At 43.8% G+C, this 12842-nt stretch overlaps 1 protein-coding gene across 2 annotated transcripts in view; it reads left to right on the plus strand.

The window, feature by feature from the left end:
- Positions 1 to 12842, plus strand: part of eva1aa (eva-1 homolog A, regulator of programmed cell death a) — a 60227-nt gene that overhangs the window by 18581 nt on the left and 28804 nt on the right. The window contains exons 2-5 of one of the 2 annotated variants that reach the window (XM_028397216.1): positions 2168 to 2391; positions 3889 to 4012; positions 5104 to 5256; positions 11019 to 11162. In XM_028397216.1, coding sequence (XP_028253017.1) covers positions 2168 to 2391; positions 3889 to 4012; positions 5104 to 5256; positions 11019 to 11162 — 645 coding nt within the window. The remainder of the gene's footprint in view (positions 1 to 2167; positions 2392 to 3888; positions 4013 to 5103; positions 5257 to 11018; positions 11163 to 12842) is intronic. The other variant, XM_028397217.1, reaches the window with a different exon arrangement.

The following is a 12842-nucleotide window of genomic DNA, read 5'->3' on the forward strand; positions in this document are numbered from 1 at the left end:
AAGTGGAGGGTTACACAAACAAAACAAAAAAAACTTGTGGTCTCTCATGGCACTGGCACTTTGCCAAGAACCAGCTCTGAATAATGTGATACTGTTACACCATTACCACACACACACACAGGTTTCCAGAGCCAAGCAGCAGAGGCTTGCTTCTACCACGTTGTTTGTGTGTATGTGTGTGTGTGTGTGTGTGTGTGGTCCCGCTGCCAGGGGGAATGCCAAGTTCCCTCTCACCCTGTGTGGAATGTTTTAGCTGAAGCAGACCTGTGTGTGTCCGTGTGTGTGTGCATGAGATTATGATGAAAGGGAGCCTAGTTAAACCCACTCAATTAAAAGAACTGCCATAGTCACATCATGCATGCAATTTCTACAACGACTTGGATCAATAAGATGCATTTACAAATAGGATCTAATAAAACCTACTGCGGTAGGCCTCCGCTCCACATCCTATTGGCATCTCTAAATAAAGCAGCACTGCTTGTGCACCTGTTTTCCCATTTTCACCACCCAGCAGCCACAGGTGGAAACCTGTTACTGGGAGAAATGCTGCTTTAATAACCATCTCTATTTGGAGTGCAACTGACCTTTCAAAGCCTGAGAATGTCTCTTGTTTCCCCTTCCTCCTTTTAACTGTGGCCATGGTGATAAGGGGACAATGTGTGTGTTTTGTGCATGCGCCTGTGTGTTAGTGCATGTGTGCTAACGTGTGTGTTTGAAGTGACTGTGTTATTTCCTCTTTCCTACCAAACACTAACCAAATAAAGGTAATTGAATCACAGTCTGTCCACTTTGTAAGTGTGTGTGTGTGTGTGTTGACTTCTCTGTAAATGTTTGCTGAGCACTTACTGTAGAGGGAAGATCACTCTGGAAGTTGTTGAAAGGTAGACTTAACACAATTTAACAAAAAGTGTATTTATTCTATCACATATGACAAACTATATAAAATTGGAAGCCAGAAAAGAAACAAAAAGGTTCATTATTGTCTGAAAATGTGAGCCCAGAAACACATTGATATGACATTGTACAGGAGATCAGCGCTCTCCTTTATCTGTTTTTCCTTCTCCCAGACTGGAATGTTAATGGTGGCTTTGTGACAGGTTTAGTTCTCCTGAGTGACTTGACGGGTCGACTGGCAGCTATCACAGAATAGGGTAACAGACTTAGAAGGGAGTCTTCAAATGGGAGCTTTTCTTTCATTTAAAGCAGCATCCAGGATTAAATTTAAGTTCACTCTGTGCTTGTTCCATTAAATGGTTTATGTATTGTTGCTATTCACAGTCATGTGTGATGGAAGTAAACATGGTTACCAAGGAGATATTCTAAGGAGGAACTGATCATCCTACTGGTATCATTTTGCTCTTATAAGCCTGCTGGGTAAGGTCCAGCATGCCCTGTATCCTTCTATAAATACTGTAATAATGTCAGACTTTAACATTCATCCCTGGCAGCTATTCACTTTTAATATCAAACATAGCAGTCTGTTCTGCAGCCAGGACCAGAGGGTGAGCACTAACAGCTGAATGAGCTTTACTTATCTGTGTTGTTGTGGTATTTAAAGCCTGGAGGCATCTTAGAGATGTAGGCAGTCATCTGTCAGGGCATGTTGTGATGCAGCACCACCAATTGACCGTGGAAGCAAGTAAAATACGGCATCCATACTCTCTCTATCTGCCTATGATATATCATGAAATAAAGTGCTTGCAGTTGTGATATAGCTTGTGTGAAGCAAAATGATGGTAAAATGCTGGGTTTCAGAAGCTGGAGGTTGAAGCTGGGCTGCATCAGTACACTGAGGACAGCTTACTATCCAGGTTAGCTAGTGTTGGCAATACCATTGCATATATATCCACAGATAGACCTGTGGAAAGCTCTGTATGTACAACATATTGAAGGACATACAAGTGCTAAATATCAGTGTATTTTTGCAGCTTTCAATGCTTTTGATGTTCTGGGCAGCCATCTTTAATTTTGAGGTTGGAATTGAGGAGGTTATATCAGATTTTGTTGTGTGATGATTGTTATGTGTGACATGTTGTTGAAGTTAGGTTATGTATTTTGAATGCTGTTCGATTACATTTGTTAAAATAGGAGAGCCTTTGCACACGCACAGCCTTTTAGAACGTCGTGTAGTGCACTCAACGATCATCTGCTGTTATTCGTTTCACAGGCTACCTGTCCAAAGTGTTGAGGAATTACACTGAGCAGGCTTGTGACGGTGACCTCCTGTCCGTCCGCTGTCCACCCCGCACCACCATCACCGTCCAATCAGCTTTCTACGGGAGAAGAGGCGCCTCTGATCCTCAGCAGTGTCCTCAGACCTACCAGGCCCTCCTCAGTTCCCACAACGCTCGGGAGGATGATCGATATTGTTCTATGTCCACTGCACTACAGGTAAATGGCATCACTGTGGCACTGCTGTGTGTAGTTTTAGTGCTCTCAGGCTGGATATCAGTGCCTGGCATGTACCTCCTGCACTCCTCCCACACAAACACAACCTCTTTTTTTTGGGCTGCAAATCTCCCGGAGAGGAAGTGTTCTGTAAAATGGTCAACTTGGCCAAGGGTTAGACTTTAGAGGACCACTTGATTATGTAATGCTTTGTGGGGATGTTTTCCGGCAAATTACACCCTCTAAAGAGGAAGCTGGCTCGTATGTTCCTATGACACAAAGCGATTTCATGGGGTCTTTGCCTTTAGCATCCTCTCCTAAATTGGGATGCTGCTGGACCAGAAGCTTCCCATTTTTTGTTTCAGCACCAACAGAAGCACACAGACACTTCCTGTTCAGCATTCATTCAGTTGTTTGGTTTATTCTTAGTCTCCCTGCCTTTTAAACACCCTCCCATTTCCATAATAGACAGGACAGCCATGAATGCACAGACACAGAGACAGCTTTGTGTTGAATTGAGAATGACTGACTGCTGTGCCACCCACATGAGCACAACCCTCAAGAATCCCATTGGACCACCTGTTCATGACTCCTGGTTTGTTGACAATACATTAAGAAAATCCCTATAGAAAAAAAAACACACACTGGAGAATGGAGCCAAATGTTTATTTCCCTTATCTGAGTGCGGTTAATGTAAGTTAGCCTGCTCTAGCTGTATGTTTTAATATTTAGTTATTTTTTTCTGTCAGAAAAATCAAACAGAAAGACCAAAACCAACAAGAGCCATCCCTCAGTGCAACAACTTCCTCAGCCTGCATATGGGGCTCATTCATAATCCTGTTATTCCTCTTTTAGCTGTTAAGCTCTAAAAAACAACATATATATTGTGATGTTTTCAGGCTAAATGGTTTCCTCAAACAGCTGACTCCAAGTACTTTTGGTGTCTAACCCATGCCGAACAATAACTGGAAATTTAAAGAGATATGTCATCTTTATGGAAGATCCATCCTCCAGCACTGTCTCCTCTGTTTGCAGACTTTGATGGCCATCATGTGATTTTATTGATTTATTCATACCATTTATTGACAGTCTCTGAGAGCCTGCATGTGTATTTTATTCATACCCCCTCTGCTCAGCTCCCTGCTCTGCAGTTCTGCCTCAAACAACTAGGATTTCAGCACAGGAGATTTGCAGTGTGTTGGAATGCGCTCACCTGGGATACAGCAGCCTAAAAGATGATGAAACTAGAGAAGCAAAACGATGCCAGGAAATGAGTAGAGTGGGGTTTCCAGAGTGTTCTTTTTCCCATTCCCTTTCTTTTTTTTTTCCACGTACCTGCTCCTCTCCTCTCCTCTCCTGTATTCCCATGGCTATAAGCAGCCTTTTTGAAGTGGTTTTAGGTTTGCCTGCTACTGGTCTCACCATCGTTGGCTTATTGTTCTCCCTCTAAACATGTCTTTGGTCTTCTCTCTCTCTCTGTGTCACTCTTTCCTTCTTTAGAAAATGCTGGACGAGTGCCAAGACAGAAGGAGCTGTCAAGTCCTTGTCAACAGCCGCGTGTTTGGGACGGACCAGTGTCCTGGCAGCAGTAAATACCTCATTGTCTGGTACAAATGCAGACCTAGTAAGTCCCTCATCGCCCTGCATCCTGACAGAAACACACATTTCTGTCCCTCCCTGTGCTCGGACCATTCTCTGTTCTGTCTCGCACACCTCCAGTAAGGAGGGGTCAGCCTATCGGGCAGCATCAAAGGAAACCAGTAACCAGAACACACATATTATGAATGCAATGCATGAATGTATTGACTCAGAGAGCCTCTTAAATTCCTTTAAAATACTCTGCATGCCTTTTCCTTTATTCCTCTCTTTATTTCTCCCTGTGAGCCAGGAAGCTAAGAGTATCACTCCAGAGGGGAGCCACAACAGTGCACTAATCCCACCCAGACTCTAGTGTCCATCTGTAGCTCAGCGCTGTGCTGAGTCGAGCCGAGCCGCACTGAGCTGTGCAAAAGTTCACACTAGAGTGACCACAAGTGAGCATTAATCCACTGATCCCCCTGCCCTCCCTGCTTTTTCTCTCTGCACCGAACCCCGGGGCCAATCAACAGCTCTTTGTTCACTGTCACTTAACCAATGACTTCCAGGGGGGGAGAGAGAAAAAGGCAGCATGGGTTGTTAGTGAGGTGCAACGGGCAGGTGTCAGTGCCTCTGAAAGGAAAGGTGGCTGGAGGATGGAGGAAGTGAAGGGGAACCAGGGAGGGTGAAGGAGAACAAGAGTGTGTCCATCACCAAGAGATATAACAACCCGGCCCTGCCCATTTTCTCTGATCGCTCCCTCTCTTTCTTTCTGCATTCCTGTTCCACTCCCCACATAGATGCAGATGTTGTGTTTTTATTTGCAGTCCAGTGGAGCTGCTCCTCGCCTCCACAGGTCACTTTGGCTGGATGTGTGTGAGGAATGCCTCTGCATGGCTCTACATGTCCGCAGAGACACACTAACTCTGTCTTTACCCAAAACGAAACCTGAAGTGTTTCCCCTATTTCTTGTTATCTGTGCATATGATGGGTTTTTTTTCAAATCCTTTTCACATTTGTATTTTTAAATATGCATCAGAGTATCTATTTGCATGCAGGTGAGAGTAGTCACATGGTAGGGGTAGTAATGGTGGAAGCAGTGATTTTCAGCAGCGTATTTCTGCTCTCTTTTCTCTACAGATGAGTATAAGAGTAAGGTGGTCTGTGAGGAGGAGAGGATGAGGCTGAGCTGCAAACGGGGCATGCAGATCGCAGTTTACTCCGCCATGTTTGGCCGCACACAGCAGGGGACTCTGGAGTGTCCCCCTCACCACAGGAGGGCCACATCAGTAGGTGAGACAGTTACTCACACTCACACCTGTCAGCAGCAATACTTTTTGGCTGTATCGTTATTTTCTTTTATTCATAGCATCAGTCCTAAAGTCAGGCTGAGGTCAGGGGAGGCATGGTTGATTCTAACATGAAGACACAAGCTGAGAATGTAAATCAGGCCTGCTTGTGTTTGCATGTTGTTAAAATGAGAGTCCTTGTTCTGCTCATACATATTAATGAACTTGTAGAGAGAGGAACTTCTTTTTGCCAAGGTGAGGGAAGCACACCAGACATCATTACACTGTGGAGATGTGGAAAATGAAGCAGTTGTGTTGATGACTTTTACACGTCAGGACTTGCTACACCTCTAAACCACACAAAATAAAACTACAAACACTCTTGAATCTACTCCTCTTGGCTGAGATTGCCTTGATATTCTGTTGTGGTTTATCATTTCCTCTCAGGTTTTTTTTTGCCGCCATGATATCAGTTGTTTTTACTTTAACCTCAATAACAACATTTAAAAAACTTACATTTCTTCATCTGGTTCTGAAGGATTGCAGAGACATAGAAAACCACCTTTCAGAGTCAGGTAGACACACACAAACATTGCCAGGGGAATTAGGTGGAATGTAGATCAGATGTCTGTGTCATCCAAAGCAACGCGTTTGGCCCGTAAAAAAGGGACATATTGAGTTCCTCTTAAGCATGTATGTGTGTTTTATGTGCATGTGCATGTGCGAGTGCGTGTGGATTTCCAGATGTACCCTTGCCCTTGTTTAAGGGAATGTTAATGACTCTAAGCTTGGATCCATGACAAGCATTAGTATAACCATAGCTACTGTGGTGGTGGTGGCCCTGGTGGCTCATATATTTTGTCTGCCTTTGTTGTGTTAATGTATATGAGGTTTCTACTTAAAAATAGTTCAAGTCGGTTTTATGATAACTGGTTTGTGTGTGTGTGTGTGTTAGCTTCTTGATGACAGAGGTGTCGGGCTGAGGTCGAAAGGCTGACACTGGCGTCAGTCACAGGGTAATCAGAGACAGATATAAAGAATGGCATTGTGTGAGCATGTATGTGTCTCTCTGTGTGTTATTGTACTCTATATGAGCACTGAGGGCTGCTTTGAAGCGGCCTACTCCTCATACAGGTGGAATGTGCGACAGGTAGGTGTAGCAGGTGAGACTGGGCCGGCCTGATATCTGGTTTCAGACTCGGGATTAAATGCAGTAGCTCTCAGCAGTCACAGAAAAGGGACTCTATGCAGGTCAGATTGTGTTTACAGCAACTCGGACGTACAGTACACATATAGCTTGTTGTGCTCTCTAACTCATACGTGTGTGTGTGTGTGTGTGTGTGTGTGTGCACACTCCAGCCACCCACAGTCACCTCCTCAGGCGGTTCCAGACAGCCTCGTGGTGCTGTAAAGGGATTTCCCCTGTCAGCGGCCCCTTTGATGTGGCTTCCATGTCACCAGAGGCAGGAAGTGAGGGTGTCCTGAGTGACAGCTTTGACACACACTCTTAATTATTTTTAAATGCTCTTTGCACTCCCGAGATGCCCTCTTACACACTCTGTGTAGGTGTTTGCGTGTCTGTATGATTTGATTTATTGTTTTTTTTTTCAGCATGTGTTTAAATGTGCCGCTGGGACAGGTTATAGTAATCTCCTTAACCGCACCTTCCTGGCAAACTCATCGCAGCCTGAGGTGTGAGATAAACCACTGAACTCACACAGCTGGCTGCACCTGCCCAGGTGTTCTATGCTCACTGCAATGTTGACAGGTTTTACACTGATTTGCTTGTAGACCGTTTCCTTACAAAGACTACACCAGCTTTGTCAACAATTTACACCTCTAACTTGTGGAGTTTGTTAAATTGCAGAGCAGCTATGTGGTTGCACAAAAAAAGTGTACACATCAAAAAAACAAGTGCACACACAGGCACGCGCTCTTTGATCTTGTCTGCTCCTTGGTTTTTAGGGTGGGAGTGGTGGAGTTGGACAGCTCTTGGCGGTGATGGAGAATCCTCAAAGTAAAAGGGGCCTGCTTCAGCCCTCCTCTCTCATCTTCCCCATCACCCCACCATCACACACACCTCTTGACATCTAAATAGCCCCCCATGCTTGGCATTCAGGATCTCAGACTTGCTTTTTTCTGTCCCTCTCTTTTCTTTTCTTTTTATTTTTTTTGAAGGCTACCATGCTTTCACTTTTGAGTGTGCGCTTCAAACAAGATATTTCAGACCGCAGACAGCAGCCGGTTGGTCCCTCAGATGATCATATTAGCTTTTTTGAAGCTGAAAATGCACAGCTGCAGTTCAGATTTAGGTTCCGCAGAAGGCATCGTTCCCATAGCAGGGTGTGAGCAGCTTCTCTGTAACTCTATCTGCGTTTATCGCTGACATTTGTGATAAATAGCAGGATGCCGGTGCTGTGTCGGACTTTGCAGATTAGATAAAGTTGAAATGAAAGAGAAGTGAAGTCCAGCAGTGACTGCTTCACCTTGCTAAAATAACATCCCTGACATCTGCACTTTTGCTACCAAGAATTTCTCTCTGCATATGTTTTCCATGATAACAAGTTCATGCAGAGTTGACAGTTTTCATACAGCATGACCCGCTGTCAACTGACAAACACAGCCGAAGAGAAATGCCCACATTTACTGTATGTGTGTGTGTGTGTGTGTGCTCAGCTGTGTCAGGGAGTGTGTATGTTCTGCAGGAGACTTTATCAATTTAAATACCTTACATCTGTCACAGTAAATGTGCTGAGCGTGTGGTGGTCCTTCAGTCCCATCACAGCAGTCTGAAAGGCACTCCCCTGTGATACAAAGACTTTTAATCCCACAACAATGACTTTAACCTCCCCATTAAATGATACATGCAGCAGGTGAGTCAGAGGGAAAGAGGAGATGAACGCCTGTGACAAGTCTGGCTGTCCATTGTCTTGGAATTTCAGGAAAGGTGTGCGTGGGTTGGGAGATCTGGAGGATTGTTGTGGAGTGTTGCTATGGGACTTTCTGGGAAAGATTACGGTGGATGTGTGTGTGTGTGTGTGTGTGTCTGGATACAAGCAAGCAGAAAGTTGTGTAACTGATGTGACGGAGATGCAGAGAGGCAGAGGAACATGCACACGCTTCACAGAGAAACAAACAGATTTAAATACTGATGTATTTTTTGCTTTTGTTTTACTTTATTATGAGATGTCAGTAACTTTAAAAACACATACTCTGTGTTTCATGCTGCAGTCAATGAGAATAGATGTGTATTTGTCCAGGAAACTCCTCCCTTTCCTCAGCCGCTGCCCCTCCTGACTGGACCTTTTCTTCTAAACTATAGGCCTGTCCTTGTTGGGCGTGTGGAGGACAGAGGGGTGGTTGCACAGGCTCGGAAAATGGTTGAGGGTAAAGGTTAGAGGTAACAGGGATTGTTCATGTATTTCATGTGTGTGTGTTGTATGGCTGACTTTCTGCGTTAACACTACAAATGAGAGCCAGACGAGGTCAAAGCTCCTTTAAGCTACATGGAAATGCAACATGGGTGTGTGTGTGTGTTTGAACTAGTGGACAAAGACGGCATGTGTGTTCATCTTCTTGGCTAAAAATGTCTCTATCAGTCTCTGAACCCCCTCAGCCCCCACCCGTTTTCTGTAAGCCCCGTGCTCAGCTAATCACCCAGTCAGGGTATGAAAGCTGCAGCTAATGGGGGCCCGTCTGTCAGTGGACTCGCTCGTCCAAACAAGCCCTCTGGGAAAGTAAAAGAAAGAGGCAGAGAAAATGAAAGCACATCAAGCAGAACATAAGGTCACTGTACTGCAGAATCTGCACATGCAGCCACATGAATGAGGCAACTGATAAGTTTGTAGCCTAAGGTAGAAGCAGATGATCAGCTGATGGGTGTAAGGTTTTTTTTGTATTATGTTCAGATTGTTCAGTGCTGCTGCTTCTGTCCTCAGGATGCAAGTCACCCCGTTTGTATGAGTCTGCTGTAATACAAAAAAAAATAAAAGCAGAAAAGAGATTCTTTAGTATCATCGGGGAATGATTTTATGGTGCAGATGTTTAATGTTACAGGGGGAACTAACCCATTAGGTGCGTTGTTTCTTGCTATCCACTTACACTCACCTGTCCCTGTAGGCTCCCACACCAGTGTCCGGATCTGAACTACGTCTAATAGGTTCAATAGGTTCTCTTCATACTATTTAGATTCCGGTGTGCTGTCTTGTCTTAGACCACAGCATAGGCGCCATATAAAAAGACTTCCCAGTGTTGACACTAATGGCCACTAGATTGGCCTCATACATTTCCTGACTGGGTCATTTGACCTTTGACCCGTGCTGTCATTTGTTGTGGGCTGTTGACGTTTGAGCCAAGCTTCTTCTCTTTATCTTTCTTCATGATTTCTGTCTCTCTGGGGCCCAGCAGGACAGACATTCTGACCGCCCCGGTGTCCACTTTCAAAGACTGGCTTCCTTGTGTTGTTTTTAGGAGTTACATGGACCGTGAATTGACATTACCACAAAACACAGCAGGAGGCTCTCCTGACTTTATTAGCATGTCTGTCTTTAATCTCACAGAGGATCATGTGAAGAATGTATAATATAAATCCCTTTTGTTTTGTTGAGTGCTGAAATATAATTAAATTAGTTTAAAGGTTTGCCAAATCAGGCCTCACCTGTAAATCCACAGTCTCCAAAAAGTGTGAGAGGTAGTTCTGGAGGAGTTGGTGGGTGCTTAGTGGTGATATCTAAAGAGGCCCATCCATTATTCTGTTTGGCCTCCAAACACAAACACTCACACCCACACACATATGATGGATCAGGTATCCCTTAGACAATGTAAGGCCCTGGGAAGGTTTCTCTTGTGTGGATCTGATGTGGACGGACTCTCCATGGTGGGAAGCTGTGGGTTTATGTGTGTCCATTGCTGCTCTGTCTTGGTGCTACATATCCATCAATTACTCTACACCTATATTTCTGGCAGTCATAATTGGAGGAATAACAGTCACTAACATATAGAATCCAAAGTTTCATGTTTGATGTTAAATAACACAAACTGATGTCAACACACGGGAAAACAGGATCCTGTATTGTCTGTCAAACAGAACAGAGAGATGAAGAAATACTACTACCACTACTTCTACTGTTGGCAGTGTTGTGGCATTTGACAACACTACAAGTAAACAATTCATTAAAAAAACAGAAATAATATAGTAGTGATACAGTAACATGGAGCTTGAGAAGCTGTTGATTTCTAGACTTCTTAAATGACTCACTGACTGGACTCTGTCACTTAACCAGAGAACACATTAACTTTATTGGAGGAAAGGTTTTTCTAATATTATAACATCCAATTTAAAATGTAACTCAGCCTTCTGTTTTGCTCTGAATAGAAGTTGCAGCACACAGAGCTACTATAAACCATCCAATCAGAACATGATTGGGACCTGGATTAACCACAAACTCTTAAAACTACTCAGACATTTTTAGCTGTAAATGGTCTTAGGACAGACCCCAATGTCCCTTCAGTGTGGCCTGTGGACCAGCACAGCCTGCAAACAACTATAAACCCAAACATCAATAAAAGGCAGCAAAATCAGTTCAATCAGTTTTTTATTCATGATTTTGTGATAATATACCTACATGTTTACCTAGGTAAACCCCTGCTCAAATCATCCAACTGATTTCTCTGCTGAGTAATTGATTAATCACCTGATTGCAAAATACACAGTCTTCATATAAAATTACTTTCATTGCAGTTCCTAATGTTCTTCTGTCTTTTCAGAATGCCAGTCGTCTGTGGCCCTGCAGGTTCTGACCGCCCGCTGCCAGGGAAAGAAAAGCTGTCTAGTCCGGGCCTCCACCAGAGACTTTGGGGATCCGTGTTACGCAGGCACCAGGAAGTACCTCAGTGTCATCTATACCTGTGGTGAGTCCCAGCACACCCTTACCGAAAGCTTCATTTTCCATCCACCAGGGGGCGATGTTCACCAACGGATCTGCTTATTAAAGCTGCATTAGCTCTGTTTCAGAATTGATGGCACTAAAATAGGTTCTGTCCTAAAGAACCTGGTGAGCCTTTCTGTTTTGGGAGTGTATGGTTTTGTATGTTTGTGTATGGAACATTTAGGATGTTTAAAGCTTCTCTTCAGTGTTAATGAAGAAAAACAGAATCTGGCTGTGTGTCCTCTGTCTAGGTGCAGATGAGTGAAATTGATGGGCTTCCTGCTTTATCTTTTTCCCCACCCCTGGGCTAATCCTGACATGTCAAGCCTGTAATTCATTAACCACATGCTTGAAGACACACACACACACGCTTGTATATCTTACCCAATCAGCACTGTGGCCTGGAGCGTCTCAAATCCACCAAAATCACCGGCCCCTGATGTGCTGTTAGGCTTCAGTGAGATGTTTGAGTTCACATTTTGAGATTTTTGTCTGTTCCTTCTGGGCAAGCAGCTCTTTTCTATCCTTTCTTCAGCCTGTATCCTGATATTCTGATCAGATATTTCTCCATTAAGTTAATATTGTCAAAAAGTCTTCTTTAGAATTCTTCCATCCTTTATTCCAACAACAACAGACTGTTGAGCTGTTTATGGAGTCGTTTGGCCTAAATCTCCATCTGACATGCGTTATCTGTCTCTGATAACATGGCATGCTCTCCTAACAGCTCTGGTGCTGAGTTGGGATGGTAAATGTGTGACTGCTTGTATGGGAGAAAGAGGAAGTATGTGGGATGGTAACACATAGAGCTGAGAGGAGGGTTGTATGGTGTGTGCCGTGTGCTGCGGTGGGACTTAAGATGGTTGAACGTGAGTAAATCAGTAATGCTGCTGTAGACATAAAGTCACTGGTTGCTCCAGGCTCTGGCAAAGTGGTAATTTCGGAGGATCCTCTTTCATTGGTGGTTGTGGTGTGTGTGTGTGTGTAGAGTTGACCCCATTTCTGTCAGAGCAGGAGATGGAGCACGTCTGTCTGCTCGTGATTAGCAGTATTTATGTGTGTGGTGGTTTCTGCAATATATTTTTTTCAATACCTTTAATTGGCATGCAGTTTATGGACTTTTATGGGGAAATATCGAATGTTTGTGTGTCAGCGAGTAAATGGGCTGCGTGGGTCACACTTCTTTAAGGAGGTGTTACCCCACTGTAAATCTTTACTGTCCCATAAAGTCCTGTGTGCTGTTTTAAACTCACGAAAACAGCATTTATTATCATGTTTTCAGTGTACGTCATCCCCTTCTAAGGCTGATAACTTAAGAATGTGTTGAGGGAAACTTTGTGCCAAACTTCTTCAAGTCCTCTTGGGCTCAAAGATAAAGCGATTACATTTTTGTGAACTGATCACAAAAACACCTTGAGGGAATTTCTTCAACATTGCCAGAAAATGTCCCACCGGTCTCAAGGTTGAAGTTAATCTTGGGGTAAAGGCCCCCATGTCCATGATCGTAGAGATCTCCTGTGTTGTAACTGTGTGAAAAGCATCCACATCCATTCAGAATTTGTGGCTTCTTTCTATCCATTTGAAGCATCATCGGTAAACATTACAAAGTGTAGCTCAATCAGAATCGGTGAAGTCAAATTATTTTATGTAACGAAATCCCTTAGTT

This window comes from Parambassis ranga, chromosome 24 (assembly GCF_900634625.1).
Source record: "Parambassis ranga chromosome 24, fParRan2.1, whole genome shotgun sequence".
Lineage (NCBI taxonomy): Eukaryota > Metazoa > Chordata > Actinopteri > Ambassidae > Parambassis > Parambassis ranga.